We start from the raw sequence: 23,723 nt of genomic DNA on the forward strand, positions 1-23,723 counted from the left end.
GCGCCGCAGCCGCGGGTGCCTTCCCGCCTCGCCGCTTCGCAGGCGACACCGCCTCCCCGGGCCGCGGCCGCGGGGCCGGGTCCTCTGCGTGTTCCCGGGCCCGGAGCCCGCGCACGATGCGCCCTGCTGCGTTCTGATCGCCGCCGCGCCGCCGCGATGATCCCCCCGAGCCACCGCAGCAGCAGCTGCAGCCGCCGCCGGCCCCGCCGAACCATGTGGTGACCACCATCGAGAACCTGCCGGCCGAGGGCAGCGGCGGCAGCGGGAGCCTGTCCGCCTCCTCCCGCGCTGGCTTGCGCCAGAGGATCCGCAAAGTGCTGAACAGGTGAGCGGCGGCGAGGCGCGGGGCAGGGGCTGCGGGCGGCCGGCCCGGGGGCGGCCGGGAGGCCCGCTGGGACCGAGGCGCGGCCGGCGGGGAGCGCGGACACGGCGCGAGGACGCGGCCGGGGCTCGCGGAGAGGCCGCGGCGGTTTGTCCCAGAGCCGGGAGCCCTGGAGCGCCGGGACCGCCGCCTGGTCCGAGGCGGGAGTTCGGGGAGAGGCGGGGTTTTGCCTGCCTGGCTGCTAGGTCCGCACTCACGCCCTCGCACGCGCGTGTCGCCTCACTTCCCTTTCCCTCTCTACCCCAGCTGTGCGCTCGGGCGCGGGGGACACCCCGGGGGTGGCCGGGGCGGAGGCGGGAAGGCGCTGGGCTGCAGGGATGGCGCGGATGTCGCCGGCCTCTGCTGTCGCCCGCCTGGCGGGCTCCGACCACCTGGTCGGAAGACGGGGTGCGGGAGACCGCCGGGGTGCAAGGAGAACCCACTTTTCCTGCCTGAGGCTCTAGTTGCCGCTCCGACTCTTCCTGCCCAGGGGCAGTTCTAGAAGGGGAGGCTAGAGGCCTGGACCAGACCCCCGTGCAAAGTGCAAAAATGTTGCGGGAAGGGTGGGAAGAGGAGGTGCGGGGTATTTCCAACGCGTGCTGAAGCCGGAGCAGGGGACGCTGATCACCGCGTGCTGGAATCTGCGCAGTGGCTGATCAAGGACGAAGTGTATTAGCTTGAGAACCCGGGTTAATGTGAAGGTGGGCCCCCAACTCGACGGTGGTGTGAGAGGGACTTTTTCTCCTAAAGTAACTTGAAACTGACACAAAAATCACACAGAGAGAGGGGTTTGTGTTTTCCTCTGGTTGCATATGTGCTTTTTCAGGCCTCTGTAGGGTTAACTCTCATGGTCCCGCAGTTCATACAGGTTTCTGTGTGCTACTGTTTTTGGGTAGCCGAGAATCCCCAAGGAATTTCCAAGGAGCTGTTTGGAGCTTAAAACTGTAGTGGAAATACAAAACGTGTACAGAAATAGAAACTTGAAAAAAAAATCTTATTTTAGGAGTATGGTTTAATTTAATATCAAATCCCAAATCATTCAGGAGTCCCCTGTGAAGACCGGACGTGTATTTTAACTTACTTGTGTGTATGTTTGTATGTTTCCATTTACTATCAAACAAGAAATTCACTCTGAAGTGAGACTAGTGGGTAGGAGAAAGTCAAAGCTTTACTTTCTGTTCATTTGTAGCTTAGAATAACATCTTCCCAAATGTAGCATTTTAAAGATAATGAGCAGAATAAATCAAGAAGATGCTGGCTCAGTACATAATATGTGGGCTTCCTATTCTTTATGAATACCTGTGGGTTTTTTTGCCTTTACAAGGCAAAAAACTTGGCATTGACTGTTTAAATTTTTAAACAGACTATGTTTTTAATTATTAATTTTCCTCATCAAATTGGAAAAAGAAAACTAGTGCAAAAGCTCATTTATCTTTGCTTGATTTGAAGTTCTGTTGATTCTCTGGGGGTTATTTCTCTGAGGTTATTTCTTCACATATAATGAATTTTATAGTCCAGAATAATAGTATCACTGAGGGAGCAGTGAGGGGACTTGGGGTGTCATCATTTCTCTGCTGCTAATTAGCCCTGGTAGTTGTTGGACAGAGACATTCATCTCCTTGGGTTTTGGTTTCTTCATTTGTAAAATGTGTTTTATAATACCTGTCTTACCGTCCTGACCATGGTTTTGAGAATTAAATGAAATAATACTGAAGAAAATACTTGGAAGTTATAAAGTTCTGCACAAATTCATTTTTTCAGTTGATTTCTATTGTCCAAGTTGGGGATATGGGAGGATGAAAAGCAAATTAAGTGGAGTTCTGACATATCATGGGCAGACTTTGTATTTTACTAAACTGTCATTGATCTGTGACATGAATCGTAGTTTTCAATGTACGAAGAGGAACTTAGACTGAAAGGTTGGGTCAGTGACATTTCATCACAGGCACATCTGTGAATGGGACCTTAGGGTGAGAGCCTTTAAACTGCTACTCGAACATTTAGTTGTCTTTCAAAGGTCCTCAGAATTTTCAGTATGCTACTTTGCATTGAGTAAATGGATTTTCCTTATCTCTGAAGGATAAGAAGGAAACATTTATGTTGATAAAGATCACCCCTTTTCTTGGTAGGGAGACTGAAAACTATGAGAATAAATGTAAAAGTCTCCATGAATAATTTTGTTGGCATGCTGCTGAGCTTGGCCTTTGTGCCATGATTGTGTCAATAGGAGGCAGCTTCTGAGTGGCTGGGCTCTAAGTAAAAGCAAGAGCATGGGGGCGCAAGGAATTTTCTAGATCCTGTGCCAGTGCTTAGTTGTGATTCCTTCTGGTTTTGAACTCTCCAGGTATTATACAGGCAGGTTCATTTGGGGCCTAATCATAAGCATCTTTTAAAATTTTCTAATAGTTTAGATCATTTTTTCCTTCTTTTTCTCCTCTTTCATTTCCTTTTCTTAAGACTTCTGTTTCTTTTCACCTGTGTTTCTCTATCAGTTCATTCTTCAGTTGTCTCCTTTCTTCTGCCCCTGGCATGTAGCAAATTAGCTGTGAGCAGAAAGTGAAGTTGCACGTCTGAAAGTTCTGGGCATATATAAAAAGTACCCCTCCAACTTTTGGCATACAGACATGAGCTGTTGTGTGGCTGGTAGTCTCTTCAGTTAAGGAAAGGGCAAATGCATAACTGTTAATTAGCTCTGAGTATTCTATTCGCCTGGCTAAAGGGGCAGTACCGAGGGATTGAGTATGGAGCATTGGGTCAGAATGTTAGATTGAGCAAGGCAAATCTGGTGAACTAGTGAATTGCCTGCCATTGGTCACAGGCTGTCACAACAGCCACCTGCCAATCAGTGGAAGAAATGCAAATGTATATACCATCTACAGCCTTTCTACCTAATGATGAAAACTACTGGTTAGTAATTAACGAAAGGTACTTACTTGCTCAGTAGAAGCCTAGAATGAATGTCATGTTACCTTATTGAAATCTGCTTTACATTATCCTGTTACATTTTGTTTTTTCAATTTACCTCCGTCTCCTTAGATGTAAGGGTTTGCTTTAAAGGCATGTTGAGTTGGATTGCTGTACTTGGTACATGACAGTTGGGACATCTCACTGCTTGACTATTCAATTGCTAAAGCAGTTAGATTAGAATATAATCACATCCAAGACTTTGGTGAAAGAGGAGGTGCTATATAATTTTCTTAAGCCAGTTAGTGAGAAGTTTCATATTCCTCCTCCATCCTGTTAAAAATTGTTTTGGCAATGGGCTATGAGAAAAATGTAAGATAATTTAAATGGTTGGATAATTATTACTTCTTTAATTCTCAAAGATTTAGAATAATGTATTGATTCAAACAAGGTAAAAAATTATGGTAAACTGTTCTTCACTTATTTCTAAGCATGGTGTAGTATTTATTACCCTGCCACAGGCAAGCAAGATATGAAAAAAAAAAAAAAAGAAAATACTTCAAGGACAACAGTTGATGACCCTGTCACAGAATCTGCTGATACAGGTAGATTTCTTAGAAACATACATGAGTAGATTCTGATCTATATTGTATCTGCAGAATTTCTCTTCTAAAATGATTACTTAATGAAATGTTTTTGAAAAACAAGTGTTAGCTTGTTTTGTGTTATGAAGTTATGCATGTGTGTACTTTTATTTATCTTTTTCTCATTTGATACTAGCTTCAGCTCTTAACAAAAATAACCATAAATTTCTAATTTTGACTCATTTCCTTCCTAATAAGAGATACATTGAGTAGTTCAAGTTATAAAGGGATTTCTGCCTTTTCTTTTTTTTTTAAGATTTGTTTATTTATTTCTACAAGAACCGGGGTACAGGCCAGATGCGTGGGAGGGTGAGAGGATTCACCAGAGCCAGAGCGGGTAACAGAACAGGCAGACTCATGGAATATACTGCTGAGGGGAGCAGTGGGCGTGACAGGAGAGGTCTACTGTGCTATGTGGGATTCTCGCTGGGTGGCCAGGATCGAACCCGTGCTGCAGAGGCTGCGGACAGCTTCACAGTGCAGCGCTCAACTGCCTGCGCCACCAGTGGAGATCCGATTTCTGCCTTTTTGAGTCTTTTGGTGGAGAGGTTCAATCATTAGGATGGAACCATATTTACTCATTTGATTTGGGACTGGTTTTCAGCTTAAGCTTTGATTTATTTTTTAATTTTCAATTTTTTTTTATTTGAAAACTAAGGAGCATGAGGGGAGAATACATAGTAGAGTCAGTAACAAGTCTACATAAAACCAGTTTCCATGTGGGAAGTTATAAGATGGGACAAATGTGTACATATCAAATAAGTTAGAACATGGTAAGCCAACAGAATGGCTGCTATGAAGCAGGGTTATACTTGAAGTAAGCATCAGGTACAGCTGATAAAGACATATGTTATAATTCAGATAATGCTTTCTTATCAAGGGGGAAGGCTTTTGTTAAAAAATTGATAATGAGGCTCTTCCTCAAGCTGCTCCTTCTAACAGATGTCAAAATGAACGGGGAAATCAACTAGTAATGAGGATAATTGATATAAAATATTCCAAATGGAACCGGATGGTGCGATGATAAACAGACAGTTCTAAGATCACTAGTAAATAAAGAATGTCTGAAGGATGCATTTATTTTTAACTAAAAGACAGAATTATAAAAATAAAAGATTATTCAGTATACTTCTTTATGTATAATGCTTGGAGAAATGAATGTTCATATGAAAGGAGTATTTGGTTTACCTTTGATTACGATGATGCATTTCCAGGTAGTTGATGTTTAATGAAATGGATGTACCTCTGGGTAATTTTTCTTTGACCTTTTACTATCTCAAGATGCTTCAGTGCTGCAGGGCCATGATAATAGATGTTTATTTTTACTGCACACTGCTATTGATGTAGATATAGGGAATTGAATTGGTGTAGTTCTAAAATTACTTAATGGAAGAGCTGATTTATTATTTAGCTACCATTTCTCATAAAAATAGAACTCTCAATATAAAAGTGCCACCATCAGGTTTTACTTTAGCTTTCTCAACTGTTCTAGTTCAGGCCAATGAGCATTGGCTGTACATGGTTCAAACACATTAATTCTCGATTATGTTTCTAAAAGAGTATGTTTAGGAAGTGAACTCCAGAAGACACCTGGGAAAATACCCCATAACTATTTGGCATATCTCTTGAATGGACATGAACATACACAAGTACATTTTCATTCATTTTTTTAAAATAATTAAAAACAAATATAAAAAATTTCACCTTAACCACTTGAAAGTGTACTGTTCAGTAGTGTTAACGGCATGCACATTGTTATGCAACAGCTCTCTGGAAGTGTTTCATCTTGCAAAACATAAACTATTTTACAACTACTCTCCCTTTTCCCTTTCCTACTGACCCTGGTTACCACATTTTGCTTTCTAAGTATTTCACCATTTTAAACACCTCATGTAAGTGGAATCGTGCATTATTTGGGATTTTTTTTGTTACTGACTTGTTTCATTTAGTGCAACGTCCTTAATATTCATCTGTTGCAAATGACAGAATTCCTTCTTTTTTTTTTTTAAGGCTAAATAACATTCCATGTGTTAGTGGTCTTATACCCAAATTTTTAATCCATTTGGAATTTATTTTTGTGTATGGGGTTAGCAATTAATCCAACTTCATTCTTTTATGTGTGACTTTCCAATTTTCCCAGCACCGTTTATTAAAGAGACTGTCTTTTCTCCATTTTATGGTCATAGATATTTTATCATAGATTAGATGCTGGTATGTACTTGGATTTATTTCTGGGCTTTAGAGTCTGTTCCATTGATCCATGTATCTATTTTTATCTCACATTTTCCTTATTCATCTGTTGATGGGCTTTTAGGTGGTTGCTTCTGTCTCTCTCGTCTGGTTATTGTGAATAAGACTGCAGAGAAGATGACTATGCAAATATCTCTTAAAGGTACTCTTTCCAATATTTTTTGGATGTAGACCCAGAAGTAGGACTACTGGATCATATGGTAGTTCTATTTTTAAGTTTTTGGGGAACCTCCGTGCTGTTCTGCATAGCAGTGGCACAATTTTACATTCTCTCCAATAGTGCAAAAGATTCCAATTTCTTCATATCTTTACCAAATTGTTTTTTTCTGTATTTGTTTGACCTTGATAATGGCTGTCCTAACAGGTGTGAAATGATATCTTATTGTGGTTTTGATTTTCATTTCCCTAACGATTAATGATGTGAGCATCCTTTCATATGCTTCTTGGCTGTTTGTATGTCTTCTTTGGAGAAATGTCTATTCAAGTTATCTATTTTTAATAATAAGACTGGGTTGAGTTGTAGGAGTTCTTTATTCTTTTTTTACTTAACAAAAATTTTTTTCTTCTTGTTTTTTGGGAGTTTTTTATTCCTGATATTAACCCTTTATCACATATATGGTTTGCAATTATTTTCTCACATTTTTTGGTTGCTTTTTTGCTCAGTTGATTTATTTCTGCATCCATTCATTCTTATTTGCTTACTATGTGCTGAGCCCTCTTCTGGACAATATATCTACGACAAAACATTTACTGAAGAACCTCAAAGTTTAGCTGGGTAACTTGGCATTTATACTACTTTTGAAAGTGAATCATTATAATTTGTAATTTGAATTTTTATGCATGACACCTAGTTGTTTGTTTCCAAATGTACAGATAAGGTGATCATATGAATAACTTGTTGAATATGCAGTCTATATTAAACTTCGTATTCTGTCATTTTGACCTTACACTTGAACTACTTGAATATACTGTGTACTTCAGTACAATGTACTTAAGAAATTTCATGGAAAACAATAAATAAGAGAGAGATAAAGAAAGATCTGGTCTCTTTTTATAAGGACACTAATCCCAGGGTCTCCAGTCTCATGATCTCATCTAAACTTAAATGCCTCCCAAATGTTCCACCTCCAAATACTATTACATTGGGGATTAGCTCTTCAATACATGAATTTGGTGGAGTGGGAGGGAGGGGGAGACACAAATAAGTATTCATTCTACAGCAGATGAATAGGATAGGAACATGCATGAGAAGGGAGCTGAGAGAATGAATGAACCAAATTTGGGTTAAGAGACTAAAACAGAATTAGTGTCCAGTTTGATGCTATTATATGTGGGTATGAAAGACGGGAGAGTGAAATGAGGCTAGAATTGTAGAATAGAGTCAGATAATGGAAAGCCTTTAATATTCCAATGAGTAGTTCATTCTGTGGGCTATTGCAGGTTCTTGAGTAAAGGTCATGAACTGAGATGTGCCTGAACATGATGTTATGGATAAATAATAGGGCAGATGGTGAGGAGAAGGCCTGGGGTTTGGGAGCTCAGTTAGAGGGTGACAGTAGTCACTTAGAGGAGAGGAGCTAAATGGGACAAAGCCAGCTTGGATGGAGAGGAACTGCCGTGATGTCAGGGGAAGACACCCAATAGTGCGTAGAATATAATGGGTATTAATACTTGTTAATATAGTGGATAAATGGTTATCTAAAAGTTGCCTCAATGAAGATATCTGCTCACCAGGACAGATGAGACTTCGGGTGTTGCATGAAGTAGACGCGCAGGCAGGGCAGCTGGCAGTTACTCAGAATGTGGTCCATGGACTTGTGCTATGTAAATGGACTGTAATAAGAATAGAAACTGAGAGTAAGTGCTTAGAAATAACTACAGCAATTTGGCAGAGTACTTTTATGTATTCTCTCTTAATATTAAAAAATTGAGTCTTGTATTTTACTAAGTTTTTGACATTGTATTTTTCTAGTGGTTGATTTTTATTGCATTTTGCAAAAATTTTGTATGCAATAAATTGAAACAACAACAACATCTGATATTTAACATCAGATTGTTTTAGAAGTCATGGTCCCAGCCTAATAGGGAGCAACAGTGAGTATGGATTCTGGGAGTGCAGCTAGTGATGGAGTAGGGGCTCCTCATAAGGGTGGCATTAGGCTGGTGCTAATCATGACCTAGAAATCCAAACCACCTAAGGGAGAACAAAAAAATTGCAGTTCTTTTTGGGGGTGGCTTGAGAAATTGGGTGAGTGATGGATGGTACCATTGTCAAAGATGGGAAAGACTGGAGAGGAAAGAGGAGAGGAATGAGTAAATGTTTATGGGTAGAAAGTCAAGAGTTTACTTCAGGCTAGTTAATTTAGACATGTTTAATGGACATGTCAAATGACAGCTGGAGTATGGGATTTTGGGGAGAAATTAGGGGCTGGGATTTGGATTTGGGAGTCATGGGTGAGGTCATCTGAGTTCAGGATGAGATCATCTGGAGACAATGCATAGATAAAGGAAGAGGAGAGGTATCCCAAGGACAATCCAGGAAGTACACTGACTTCTGAAACCCACAGAGAGGGAGGAGGAGTGTGAAGAAGGAGGGAAACAGAAAATAGTATTCAGAAGTCAAAAGAAGGAAGTGTTTTGAGAGGAGAGAGAAGAACAGTTCACCCTTCTGAGTTTAACTGAGGAAAGGCCAAAGAATTGGTCAGACTCCTTGGGTCATGTCAAGCACAGGTACAGAGTGGTGGGGCAGATGTAAGCCAAGATGGGATGGTTTGGAGAGGGACTGTGAGGTAGGGAATTTAAAATAGAACTTTTGAGAAGTTTTGCCCTAAGCAGGAGCAGACTAAAGCTAGACTCGGCATTGGAGATAATGCAACAGGTCTATGTGCTGATGGCAATGATACAGTGGAGAGGAAAAAGTTGCAGGATGGAATGGGATGAAAGGAGGAAGGAAGCTTTGAGAAGGTCAAGGATGGTTATACTCAACGCACAGAGTGGAGACCAGCCTTTGGGACTCACCAGAGCCCTCTCCCTGGTCCACAGGGCAGGCAGTGAGTGTGGGTGCCATTGAGGGTACTTCAGTAGGTTTGGGGATGGGAATAAAAGGCAACTCCTGTTTGGACAACTCCTGTACCCTTCCTTCTTTTGGCTTCACTGCTCTGAGAAATCTGAAGCAGGGATATCAGTTGAGTGAAGGTGTCAGGTGGTGTGGGAAAGGAGTAGGTTAGAGATAGTGGGAAATAGTCATTTGGAAGAGTTGGAAAGGAAACACACTAAAGAAATTTATCGGGAAGGACTTAAGAGCCATGCCACAGCCTTATTTGACATTTGTGGTGGGAATGGGATACAGGACGTGATGGGCAGAAAATCTAATTTTTAGACCTTGCTTTGGAAAGAGGTAACTCAGAAACAGATCTGGGTCAAGAGCCAGCAAGCAAGAACCATGAGTAAATTCAGCTATGAAGAAGTGAGGGTATTGGTGCAGGGCCTGTTTGGGGGAGCTCAGTAGGATTTTGGTCCTGTTTATACTTGGGAGTGTGGTGTGAGAGACACCTCCCCCCAGGCCCCCCCTCCCACTTTCGAATGTGCCATGTTCTGTCTCAAGCAACTGACAACTTTTGGAGGCCTCATTTTTCTTATGGTAAACTGTTAAAGTAATCCTAGCCCTTCATTTCCTGTTGCATTTTGGGGATTTTTAAATGAAATAACATCTGGGAGAAGGCCCAGAATGCTGCCAAACACTGTGCAATTGTTATCCTGGTCACAAAATTCAAGGGCGAGCCTGAGTTTTCATGGCCAGTATGCATGCTGCCCTTGGGCTGTGCTCAGAGCTGACTGCACCCTCAGTACGCAGCCCAATAGGACTGTGGAGCTGCTCACACCCATCATTTTCCTCAAGTCTTGTTGATGGAATCTGAAATGAAACCCACCCATCTTCGGATAAGGCACAAGTATGTTGACTTCAATATGGTCCTTTTGGGAAAGTTAATATGTTTCAAGTTTTTTGGTTTCAAAGAAAGCCTCTTAGGAGGACTAACTCAGCAGAAGGTGGGGGCTGGGGTGAGGGCGGGGGTGTCTGGTTTTACCTCTTAGGGCCATGGTGCTTCCACTGTACCTGTGGGTTGTAACGGAGACTTTGACAGGTGTTGGGAAAGGGTCAGTGCTTGCTGAGCTAGGGAGGTTTCAAAATGAGCAGGGGTCTAAAAGGCGCCATAGAGGCCGCCCTGGGGCAGACAGAGCTGCTCAGAGGGAAGGGACAGAGCAGCTTTAATGTGCTAATGAGGGGAAGCCCAGATGCCAGTGGATCAGAGGAGCCCTTTGTGATGCTGGGTTCCCAGGGATGGCTGGAGTCTCTGTCCCTATCTGTACCCTGCTGCCGGCAGGAGAAACACTGTGCCCTCAGAGAGGGGTGCCTTCCTCAACAGATACTCTTACAGGCTGCTTTGAGCACTGGTGGGCGGTGAGGGGCTGGGGAAAATCCCAGGGTGGGGTGACTGCTTGAAAATAGGAAGGCTATGAGTTGGGGGGAGGTGTATGCCCATGGATGGAAAGGGGCAGATCTGTTCTGGAGTGTGTGTGGAGTCAGAGACAGCCAGGAAAGACCATTGCAGCTTCACCAAGTTAACTACTGGCCCTCCGGTCTTGCCAAGCTCCCCCAGTGCCCTTCAAACCAGTCTAAAAGGGTGACCTGTCCTTGAAAATAGTGCAAATCAGTTTCTTTTTGACTGGTTGCATAGCAAGTCTGAAACATCACAACACCAAACATACAAAACAGCACTCAGTGAGTACAGGTATAAAATTCATTTCTGGTAACTCCAGTCAGAGTTACTGCTCCAGAATTCCTAGAGGGGAGGATTGCTCCAGAATTCCTAGAGGGGAGGGCTCAGGAGCACCAAGTAGAAGCAGGGTCAGGGAACTTGTCCGGAAGCTGAGTTTCGTAGCAAGAATTCAGTATGTACAAAGATTGTAGGTTGACTTGTACTGACCCCATCTACTGATGCACAGATTGGAAACCAAAGCACCCTAGCCATCCCTGAATGCTGCCTCTAGATTTTATCCTCATGCCCATGGTTCTTATTGTCTCTGGAAATATGAGTTCCCACATAAGACAGACAAATAAATATGATCAGACCATGGTATCGTGATCTTTTTATTGTCTCCTATTGTTCTTTTCGGAATCTTTCTGGGCATATACAAATATTCTATATGTTATACATATTTAAATATAAATATATTATCTCTCAAATAATGTATGCTAGACATATTTGCAATGAATCTTTGTCTATCCATCTACCTGGCTGTCTCTGTCTTGCTGTTTATCTCCCCCCCCCCCACACAAGCTAGTAGTTAGAGTATCATATTCTACGTGGAATGCTGTGTCTTCCGTATTTGAAGAGAGTCCTTAACTTTCCTTATCATGCTTATTTTGAGGCTCAGAGTTGCTTCAAAAAGAATGCTTATTTAAAATGTGTTTAAATTTGGAACCATACTGAATTAGTTTCACCTAAGAAAATAAAAATATTCATTGTGGAAATACTTACAAGCCAGTTGTATGTGCAAGTGTGAATGCACCTATAACAGCCACCCCATAAAGATCCCCCCTATTTCCCTGATGGTTTTACTAGAACACTTTAGCTCCAGGTGGTAATGAGTCCAGTGATTGGATTTTAAAATCTTACTCTCTTTTACCTTCTCTGATCCTAATAGTTTGTGTGATTTTAGTGCTTTTCAGGCAAAATTCTTCTTTATTAAAAAAATCCTCCTTTCCTTGATGCTTTCCATTTATTTCCTGCTCTTAATGAGATACTTGCATTTTGGAGTGACCTTCCCTCCTGATAGCTGGGTGCTTTGAGGCTGGGAAGTATAGGCAATGAGGTCCTTGCTTACTCTGGTTCTAGAAAATCGATCATTTGCAACTCTAATGCTGATAAATGGACTCATTTGTGTCCAATGCGAAGGGACCATAATTATTACCTTCCTAGCCCTAAAGTTAATTGCATCCTGAAACTATACCTTCAATGATGACAGAAGAAAAGCACCATTTAAAGCATTTATAGCCAGGGGTATCAGATTTCTCATTTAACATACCAATTTGTCAAAGAAAATGGTGATTATGAAAAGTATGAAAATGGCAGTCTATGTGCAGGGACTGCAGTTGTTGGGCTACGGGTTGGTGAACTGAGATGCAACAACAACAGAAATGCCTCAGCAGAATTGTTCTCTTGCTGTTTTCCTTTGTCACAGTTAGAAAGCAGTTCTTTGGGTTTGGTTGCTACCGGAGAAATAGGTAAAGGACAATGAACTCTTTTTTTCTACAAAACAAATTTCCACAAACTTACATACTCTACCTCAAATTCTTTCTAACAGTGGTTGGGGCAGATAAGACATATATAAGAAATAAAGGAGTTTAAAGTGACATAGAAGGAAATGGAATGCTGGAGGCGGGAGTCAGGGGGATTTGCAGGTGGAGGGAAGTGTTGTATTTCTAATATTACCATGCTATTTAATCATTAAAATAATTGACTTCATGAAGCGTGGAATGTTGATTCCTGACCCCCCTTAGGAAATTGCTAGCAAGTGAACAGGAAAATTAGAAAAGAAGACATGTGATATATCAATGAATCAAAGGCTCCTCATCCCATGTGAAAATTCCCATTTTTGGTGAATTATTAATTTTCTTTGTGAACATATCTAAGTCATAGATACCTAACTTAGACGCATCTGACATACAGAAAGTTCAAAATGCATTTTTATTGTTATCATCATCATCATCAGCATTGGCAGGTAAAAGGCCTAGAAAAAAGTAGGGAAGAAGCTGCATGAAAGCAGAGACCAAGCTAGGCGTTCTACACAACCTCCAGCAGAGCCCTTAATACTTAATACTTGTTAAATGAATCTTTGTGCTATGGTACAGCTGAAGCAATATTAGGAAAATCAAATGATGGTCCTAGGTCAAAGTAAGCAAGGAGAAGGCAGGTCACCAATTATTACTCCTGTTCATAAATATTTGCCTAAGCAATTTCTACCAATTTGAAATAAAATTTTGTTAGATTTGTTCTTTAAATACACCCTGGGAAAATTAAACAAGATGAGATTTAGAGCCTTTGTGTGTCTGCTTCAAGGAAAGCACAGTCCCAAATGCAGTTAGGAGATGCAAACACATATAAGGTTAGGTTTCTGCTCTCAAGTATGTGTTAATCTAATTAATCGGTTATTGCTTCAGTCAATCAGTTAGATTGTTTTCCTCTTCGGAACTGAAATCAGTCTCAGGGAAGGATGGGCATATTGCTTGAAGCTATCTTTGGAGCATGGGACACTGGGCATAACAACAGGTCTGGTTGCATTTTTTTACAGTGGGGAAAATTGTACCACTAGAGAGCTTTAAGCATTTAGGGCTACAGAAGAACACAGAGTGTGATTAAGAACACACACACACACACACACACACACACACAAACACACACGACAGCAATCTTGCTGGTCTCTGAAATTTGTCTGGGACTCTCTACCACTTGAATTAAGCATCATCTCACCAGATTTCCAGGTCACATTGGTCCATAAATGTCCTGGACTGTATCTATGCGACAGCTATGAGAATTTGGCAAGTCATTTGAAATAAGCGATCACTAAGTATCAGGTCCAGCTCTATGGTATATAATTATACATGACAATAAAGCCCCAAGAACTTATGATAAATCAAATGAAGTTTATTTTAAAGCACGCAGATAGTCTTATTTCTTCATGTGCTGGTATCTCAGAGTACAATGAGGGCCCCGTTATTTCAGCATTGATTTATGTGTGCGGTATCTTGGGCACAAATAGCCCATGTAGAGTTTAGAAGATAAAAATCCTTTATGCTAGATCCTGTATACTAGACTCCTAAGAGGGAATTGTTAAATGCTTCAGTTTATTTAAATAAATGCTACAAAGAGAGACTCCAGAATAACCTGAAAATATATCTGCAATGGTATGAAATGGACATTAGCATACATATTTTTTCTAAAAATCATCAATTACCCTAGTTTGGCTTTTCAACCCCTGCTCCAGAAGACAGAAGTGTGACAACTTGAGCAGGACAGTGTCAAAGAGTTGCTCATTGTCATTACCATTCCTTTCCTACCTCAAGCCTTTGTCACCTCGCGAAGGCGGGTGTTTTATCCAGTGTGAAATGATGGAAACTTCAGCTTTATGATATTATCACAGATCTGCCTACATAAAAAAGAGTAATGAAGTCATTTGGCTTACATTCTTGATATCGTTTGTATTGCTTCTGTGCAGGGTTGAGTGAAGCAGTTTCTATAGCTGCTGTAAGCAATAAGCCTCCACATGTTAAATGCTGACTCAACATAAGCATGTCTGCGAAGAAGATGATTAACTTGAAGAGAAGCTGGTGTCAGCAAGAAGAAATACAACCACACATTCAGAAGGAAAATAGAGTATTCATATATGGAGGAATGTGGAAAAATATAGTATTCTTCATAAGCCATTGCAAATAGATAAAGTATACTTGGGTTAGATGGAAATAAATGTATCCTCTCCCTCTGTCATTGGCACTGGAGATTTTGTACTCCACCATTTTTCCTTGGTTCCATCAACTAGTGATCCATTTTGCTTCAGATGGTTCATATAAACCAGTTAGTCCTTGACAATTCTGGATTCTAGGTGCTGTAGGTATTTGTTGGTAAAGTTTCCGAGTTAGCCCACTCAGGTTAAAGGAAGGGTTTAACAGTTGATGGCAGGGGAAAAGATTTCTCCTTTTTTTTTTTTTTTTAAACATTTCTCTTTCTCTGCTGAATTTCATCATGGACACAGCCATCTTGCTGCTGGCTATTACAATCAGCCAACTTAAGGTCATAAAGGAAACTAGACTCAGGAGGACAGTCATGCTGAGGACATCAGGGCAGAGGGAAAGTATCTGGGTCCTTGAAGATGTTAATGAGTGACTGACTGTCATGTATTTGGAGTTTGCTCTATCACTGAACTTTCACTATGTGCGATAATAAATATCCTGTTAGGTCAAGATGACTTGGGATTTGTTTTACTTGAAGCTGAGGATTCCTTAACTGACACGCAAACCTCTCTTCACTTTGCTTTGAAACTGATGGACTTCTATGAATACTAGCTGGGTGTTTTGTTTTTGTACACTCTGGACACATCTTTAAAAGAAGGCGGAGTTAGTTTGCTCCAGTCTGTGGCTTGGGGTAGGGGTTGGTTTCCCCAGGTTGTGGTTCTACAGAGCGTGGAAGGAATGGGCTCCATGGATGGTAGCTGTCATGGCTGCCCATACAGTCCACGGCACTCATGATAATACCACACTGTCCGGATTAGACAACTGTGTTTAGGAAAGTAGAGCCATGGGCTCCTCCATAACATATTCCATTTATTCATTTGTTCAATATACACTTATAATGAGCTGCTTTGTGCTGAGATGGTGTTCGATGCTGGGTGTATGAAAGATCTCACATAGTGGAGAACCAGAAAGCCCCCGATATAAGAGACTGGGAAAGGCATTTGAGCATGTGATAGCTGGAGAAATGAGTACCTAGGTGGGGTGGGTGGGTGTGGGTGTGGGGCAGGATGTTTATAGGGAATGGTGTGTTAGGCAGAGGAAACAACATATCAAGACCAGGAGTGGATGAAAGCCTGGTGCATTCTGGGGAAGGAAATCTGTTCAGATGGCTACAGCTTTGTATGAGAGACAGGGAAATGTCAGAGGCAGGAGGAGGGGCCAGATCAGGCAGGACTCCCTTAAGTTGGGTCTGCTCTATCTTAAGAGCACTGAGCAGTTAGAGTTGGAAATTCTAAGAAGAATAACATAACTGATTTACATTTTATAAACTATGAATGCTTGCAGTATACAAAGTGTATCTGAATACAGCAAGATGGGTTGCAAGGAGTCCAGCTAGGAGATAGTTTCAGAGGAGAAAAGGAGAGTTACAATGCCCTTTTAACCTCTCCTTTTTGAAATCATGGGTTTTGATTGTAATTACTTCATAAGAGAAAGGTGAATGAGGTTTGACCGTGGGCAGTGATCAATTTTACTTAGTGCGACAACTGCACCCCCTGAGACAAGTTACCTAAGACGTCTAAGCTTTAGTTTTATCATCTGTGAAGTTACAGTAAGAACGCCTACCTCATAGGGTCTTTGAGGAAGATTAGAGAAGATAATATATTTATAGAGGTTGGCAGCATGCCTGAAACATGCTAGCCAATATAATTATTAATACTTAGCCTAATAAGTATGTAAGGAGGAGGCACAAGAACAAAGGCAGAAGAGCTTTCTGCCTGAGTTTCTTCATGGCTGGGAGTTGAGTGTCACAGCAAAATCAGCAGTTAACTATGGTGCTGTCTTACATTTCTTTGAGAGCAGAACTTATATTTAGTGTGTAGGGAACAAATTTTTAATAATCCTTGCTCCTGGAAAGAGAAGTAGAAATCAACACAAAAGTGGTAAATAGAAGTTATGCTTATTTTTGTCTAAGGAGAAGAAAAAAGAAGGGGTGTTGAACTCAGAAGGCAGGGAAAGGAGGACCTGGCTCCTAGGAGATGAAGGAAGCAAGCACTTTCAAAACACCCGAGGCTTGCAGTGTGGGTTCGATACCAGCAGGCCAGGGAGAAACCCACCTGGCGCAGCAGACCTCTCCTGACCTGCCCGCTGCTCCCCTCAGCAGTGTATTTCAGTCAGTCTGCATGTTCTTTTCCCCATTCTGTCTCTGGTGAATCCTCTCACCCTCCTGCACATCTGGCATGTACCCCGGTTCTTGTATGCATGAATAAAATAAATCTTTAAAAGAAAAAAATATCTGAGGCTTTTCTGCAGAGACCACCCTGCAGATACACACCTGGCAGCACTGGAGGAAAGCAAGTATATTTCTTTTAGGGTGGTAACTTTTGTCTTTTTAAAAACAAAACACGTAGAACACCTGCCATAGAGTAGTCATTGCATTCAACAGATATTTCTGAATGAATGATGATGAGATAGCTGAGCTGCTTCCTGCTTTTAACGAGCTAATAGTTCTGGCATCAGAATTTCCGCCTGAGGCACAGGTACACACTGGGTTGGGCTCCCTCTATTTGCCACCTACAAAGCAACCTTGTATTTCCTATTGCAGTCATTAGAAAAGCTCATTAGAGGAGCTAATCAATGGCTGATGAACTGATTCATGGAGATAGATTTCTCAAGACAGAGTTTGAATGAAAAGAAACGTTTCTTCCCCTGGGCTGGGTGAGCAGCTATTTTTAGTCAGCAGGTGTTGCAGCCTTTAGAGAGGCATTTGGCAGGGTTTCCTACTTGATTTCATCCAAAATATGTAACTTTCATCCATTCCATATATATGCTGCTTTGTGAGTGTTTTCTGAGTAGACAAGGGGGTATGGGAAAGAATAATCAAGAAACAAAAAATCTGAAGTATTTAATCCAGAACCTGGCCCCATAACAAATGGGTAGTAAATAAAGAGAAGGTAGAAATGACATTCACAGAGATGGGTAGAGGAAGGCATGGTAGACACCACCCCCAGCTGAACATGGAGGAAATTTCTGTGCATCATTGGAGATCACGCTTTACTTTTAGCTTCCTCAGTCTGAATCAATTTCTGTACCCACAGCCTTTGTTTATAATTTTAGATGTCAATACTTATTAGTTAGGGAAGAGCCAATCAGTTTTATGTATTGCTTAAAAGCAAACACATCCCCTCCAAATCAATTGGTGAGAACACAATGACATATGCTTTGAAAAATGGATTTTTGGGAATACAGTATGATATATAGTTCTTAGATGAGACCTTTACCTCCACAAATTTTATTTCCTGTAAATTTCTTATGATACACAATTATGCTAGAGATTGGTGACATATAAGCCACAGGCATACGTTTTTTTTTCTCTGCTCATATTGTTTCATGCCATACTTAGATCTTTGATTGAAGACAGCCTGGAAATTTCTTGCTTTTTAGAGAACAGTGACAGATAATCAAATACATTATCAATGATTACAGTTCAGTAAACTCTACATAGCCTGTGGTTATGGATCACATTCTGACGAGAACCACAAAAAGGTTAAGAACATCTAGACAAGTTATGATGATTGTGTCAGTCAGGGTTTTCCAGAGAAACAGAAAACAATGGGAAATATCCATGTATCTATATTGGTATAGTTCATATATGTATGTTCTGTTTTACATGTTTATTTTCTATATGTAAAAATATATATTATTTAGTACATATATTATTTCACAGACATCAAACATATTTTATATATTATATATTAAAATATTTTTACATACTATAAACTATAAATACATATCTATATCTAAAGATTGATTTATTTTAAGAAATCTGCTCATAAAATTGTGTGGACTGGCAAGTCGAAATCTGTAGGGCAGGAATAGGCTAGAAACTCAGGCAGGATTTCTGTTAGAGTCTTGAAGCAAAATTCTTTCTCCAGGGAACCTCAGTTTTGCCTTTTTTTTTTTTGATAAACCATTTATAACATATATTTACTTTTGTAAATAATCTATAATCAAAACAAAAACGGTCAATGAGCAATTCAGGCATCTTAGGAAAGACTTGTTTTCTGAGCTTGAGAAAGATGTGGAAACTTTTCCTGAAGAAATTTTTCTTTCTTTTTCTCTAAACTTTCTTTCTTGTTTTGATGCGAATTTGTTTCTCAGGTTTCAGTCTGACAATACAGACCACATAGGGCATTGCAAAAAATCGTTTCCTATTGTATCTTTTATTTAGGTACCATGGTATAGGCCACAATTTGAACTTGTGCCATCTGATTCTTCCAAAGATGTCTCTTCTCCAAGTACCAGGTCTAGATTTTTCTTGACCAGTCTAAAGAAGTCTTATAGCATCTTCTCTTTCCCAAACAACTTTATCTAATGCATCTATAGAATCTATTACCTTTTCCAACCTCTCTGGACTTGGCATTGGCATACTCTGCCTCTTGGCCTCCTGCTCTAGAGTCAGGAGCATGTTTCTTTCTTTCAGTAGCACATACCAATGTTTATGTAAATCTTCATTACTTATGTTCCTTAATTGCTGACAGGTCCATGAAGCTCTAGATTTCACTTTTTCTTGCCCCCAGTTCCTTGGGTCATCAAAAAATTCTTCCAGTCCTTTCTTTGACAACGTGGTATGAATAAATCTACACTGGTTAAAAGATGGGACATTAGTTGTATTCTTAGGCAACAAATTAAGAGAAAACCTGCAACCTGTGCCACCAGGGGCCTGAAGACTTATAACAACCAGAAATTTTCAGAGTAGCTGAGACCTTTCTGCAAAGAATGGCTAAACTGGAGGCAGCTATTTTTTTGCATTCAGTTTTGCTTTTAATGCAAAACTGACCACCCCTTGTTATTAAGGTAACCTACTTTACTTAGTCACCTGCTTGTAAATGTCAATCTCATCTGTAAACACCCTTATAGCAACTAGACTAGTATTTGACCAAATAACTAGGTACTATAACCCAACCAAGCTGATAAATCACATTAACTATCACAGAGATAGTGATAATGATGGGGATAGTGATGTTGGCAAGTCCTCAGATGTCCTGGCATTTCCATGTATCAGTCACTGTGTCAAGTGCTTTACATATATTATCCTCTTTAATCCTTTTAAACCTTCATATCTATTTAAAAGATGAAGATATTGAGTCTGAAAGTTTGCTGTATTTTCCAAAGTTACATAGTAACTTTGCTAGGGCTTGGTTCAGGAGGCCATGCTACTTACTATGCAGCTTTCTGCACAGCAGAGTTTAGTTGATACTATTTTGTTTCCTCCCAGTGACAGAAACCTAACTCAAGCTGCAATGACGTTTATTGTGTGATGGCTGCAGGAAGTCTGAGACACCAGCTTTAGGCACAGTTGGCCCCAGGGGCTGAGATGATGTTGTTAGGGCTCTGCCCTTTTCACTGCCTTGTTGTTCTACTTATTTCCTCTTAGTTTGAGTCTATAGACAGGTAATCTCTATGAGGAAGCCAGGACTCACATCTTCTTAATCAGCAAGAGCAGTAGAAAGGGAATCATCTTAACATCAATTCCCAAATATGAGTGGCCTTGCTTGGATTATGTGCTTATACCTGATCTTATTCCTAGGCCCAAGCAAGAAGCTGTGTGGTTGGCATTGCCTGAGACCTGGTTCTCAGTGGGTTGGTGGGCTTGGGCATCTGGGGATCAGGGAGTCAGGCCATCACAATAAAACGGCACCCCTGAACAGGTGGAGAGAGAGAGGGCCTTGCCATCAGACCTCCCACCATCAATGGGCACCTCCTTGGGTAAGAAAACCCTCAGTGGGTGCTTCCTAGGATTGGAGTTGGGTGGGAGTTAATTTTACATTTTTTCAGTGTGCCTAGTGAAAGTAGTACCTTGTAGCCATTTTGTGAGAATACTGTTTTCAGTGCCTTAACTTGTTTGAAAGGAAAGCCAGCCTTAAACTCTTAAGAATTTAAATACGAAATTTTAAAACTTGCCCCTCTCATTCAAAGCATAGGGCTAGGCAACTTCTTTTCAAAGGTTTAATGCTCAATTAGCTTCCCAGTAGGGGAGGCACCTAAATATCAAAGGCTGTCTTAGGGGAAATTAATGTGCAGCCTAACACTCATATCATGTCATCCTTTCTAACTGCAAATCAGACTTACCTTGAAATACAGGTGTTTGTATTCCAATCTTATCTTTCTAAAATCTTGGCTTCCTTTGACTGTGAGTGATTAGGGGGCAGGACACAATCTTTCTTCTTTTAGTAACTCCCTTCAATTCCTAGCACAGATTTCTGTTCAGTGGGTGCTCAGTAAGTGCCTTTCAGTAAGTGAATGCATTTGAGTAATTATGAAGTAAAATAATCCATTGTGTGCTGTACTTAGAGAGTCCTCCAGGGTAAATTTTTCAAGAAAGCATAACACAGATCAGGGGTAAAGGGCACTGCTCTGGGTCAGACTCCTTTACCCTCACCCTTTCTAAACCTCCACACCCTCATCTCTCAAATGGAAATTATAATTATATCTACTTCATGGAGATCTTATAAGGATTTATTATCAGCATCTGGCCCACAGTTAGAGTTCAGTAGACCTTAGCTGTTATAATTATTGTTATTTGGTTGTTTTTCATGCTAGAAGGTTACCAGGTCTTGTTTGACCTGGCAAGCATTTATTTTAGTTATTCTCATAATTGTTCCTCTATCATATCAGAACTTATTCTTACTTGCACTGCAAAAGTAAAGGAATGCTTTCAAAAAATAGTTTGATCTTTTCCCTTTTATTAAAACAATGCTAGTATATATCTCAAAAAAAAAAAAAAAACAAACCCCAAAACCTGCAAAAACAAATACACAGACACAGATGAGAAGCAACACTAACATGTAGCTGATCCCGGGGCTCAGGAGTTTAGCATGCAGAGGCTTCAGCTGGTTCATTTTGACCATCCCAAAGAGGTTCTTCAAGATGCCATATCCATCACTTTAAGTGGATGGAGCATTAATGGCTTAAATCCTATCATGTTTGTTCTTGTCTGGGTCAGTCACTTCCAGACACATCATTTGATTATCTTTACTAGATTGTTTATTTGACTCAAATGTGTCTAAGCCACCCAAAGGAGTGCTCTTCACTTTGCAGGTGGATGTAACAAATTATGTGAAGGGAGGATTAGGTGGAGTCTGCCTAGACTTCTCTGGACTTCTCTGTATTTCTACAGTCAGGAGAATGAGAATTGCCTCAGAGGTCTTTAGCCTTGTTATAGACCAAGGAAGTATTGTATGCAGGTACCTGCTTTATTATTGCTGTGGTTTTCTAAGAGACTAAGGATCAAGAGTTACCCCAGATGGAGGTGGAAAAATACTGTTTTTACTCTTGTTGCCTAATACATTTTCAATTATTATCTCTGTTTAATATAGAAGGAAATTAGGGTATAAGAAGTTTAGGATGGGCCTCCCTACTGGCCTAGGTGTTAAGTCTCAGTGCTATCACTGCCATGGCCTGAGTTCAATCCCTGGCCAGGGAGCTTACCCACATATGGCGCGGCAGACCTTGCCTGTCTTGCCCGCTGCTCTTCTTAGCAGTGTATTTCAGTAGATTCGCCTGTTCTGCTCCTTACTCTGTCTCTGGTAAGTCCTCTCACCCCCTGCACATCCGGCCTATACCCCAGTTCGTCTATGCCAAAAAAAAAATGTTTAGGATAACAAAACTTATAGTCTAGCTGAGATTTGGGTTCACTTAAGTGCTAGAGGCTGTTATTTTAACCATCACATTATAGCTACAGAGATGGCCAAAAGAAACAAAAAACCCCAAACCAAAAAAAAACACCTTTTAAAGCCTCTTACAGTTTTTCTACCCAGATAAATTTATTTTCTGTACTCAAATAAAGATGAAAAATGCTAGAGGAACCAAATCTCAGATAGATTGAAGCTTTTCATTTGGCAAGACCAGGACATGTGGATTCTTCTACTGTAGAAGCTTTGTGGTATAACAGTGCTGGATCAACCATGTCTATCCAAGAATGATTCGTACTTTTCAGAAAATGAAAAGACAACGTGGAACTTCCATGACTTGGAGTACTTGAGGTTTATCCACATTTCTCTTTGGATGCCATTGGAAAAATGTTAACTTTAGAAGACTCCTCTGATCCAAGAAATGGGGCACTGATTTGATAGGGATTTCAGCCTGAGCAGTCCTGCAGTTTGCTGATGCCCCACGCCCTGACTTCCTGTCCCTAGCCTCCCGGTTGGGGGAGTCTCTGAAGAGGCTGTTGAGAGTGCTAGTGGTCACAAAATTAGCTTTTTAAATGGACTTCACTCAACCCCTAAGGACTACCTCAGAACTTATTTGACTTCTACTTTTTGTGTTTCATAATTAGTAATTGCACAGATTTTTGATGTTTGTGAAATGAATATGATGCACGTTGAGCTATGTCACAGATGGGATCCAGCACTTCTTAATGATAATCAATTCCTTTCTTCCACTTTTCACTGCTCATAATGCCTCTTGGACATGCATAGATTGTCGGGAGTTACACACTTTGTATATTTATATCTTAAATAATTTCTTTGTGCGCACATACTCAGTATTTAGACACCTCCTCCTTTTTTTCCCCTTTCAACAAAAGCAAGCCCTATGAAGCACTCTCAAATTGATTTGTTTTATAGTAGTAAATTGTCTTTAAAATAACATCCTACTTAAGGGATTCCCATATCCTTATAAGCATTTTTTTTTAAAAAGAAGTTGTATTGCATTCACAATATTTCTGAGTATGCATAGATGTTTTGTGATATAGTGGTTACCATAGCAATTAATCACCTCCCTCAAAGAATAACGGAGAATATAAATCCATGTAAATTACCCAGAACTCTTAGATAGATCTGCCCCCTGGTCACCTTGGTATATAAAGAACTTCAGAATAAAAAGAAAAAAAGGATGTATTCCTCTTTCCTCTTTCATGGAAAGAGGGATAGAAAAAGCTGCTTTTGTGCTGTGATGACCCTGGCCCTTCCCTTCCCAGTGTTGAGCTCCAGAAAGTTGGGGAGCGATGAAGCAGTTACTGCAGCTGACAGAGAGAACTCTTGTGATAAGAAATTAC

The 23,723-nt window shown here is 40.7% G+C and overlaps 1 protein-coding gene and 1 pseudogene across 1 annotated transcript in view; one reads left to right on the forward strand and one right to left on the reverse strand.

The window, feature by feature from the left end:
• The first annotated feature begins 10,015 nt into the window (after positions 1 to 10,015).
• The window catches only part of SLC35F1 (solute carrier family 35 member F1), a 348,022-nt gene continuing 334,314 nt past the window's right edge, over positions 10,016 to 23,723 (forward strand). The window contains exon 1 of the mRNA XM_054699129.1: positions 10,016 to 10,109. Coding sequence (XP_054555104.1) covers positions 10,066 to 10,109 — 44 coding nt within the window. The 5' untranslated portion in view covers positions 10,016 to 10,065. The remainder of the gene's footprint in view (positions 10,110 to 23,723) is intronic.
• On the reverse strand, positions 18,663 to 20,947 carry LOC119252827 (39S ribosomal protein L47, mitochondrial-like; annotated as a pseudogene).

This window comes from Talpa occidentalis, unplaced genomic scaffold (genome assembly GCF_014898055.3).
Source record: "Talpa occidentalis isolate TD23 unplaced genomic scaffold, MPIMG_talOcc4v2.1 talOcc4.2, whole genome shotgun sequence".
In the NCBI taxonomy this organism is placed as follows: Eukaryota; Metazoa; Chordata; class Mammalia; order Eulipotyphla; family Talpidae; genus Talpa; species Talpa occidentalis.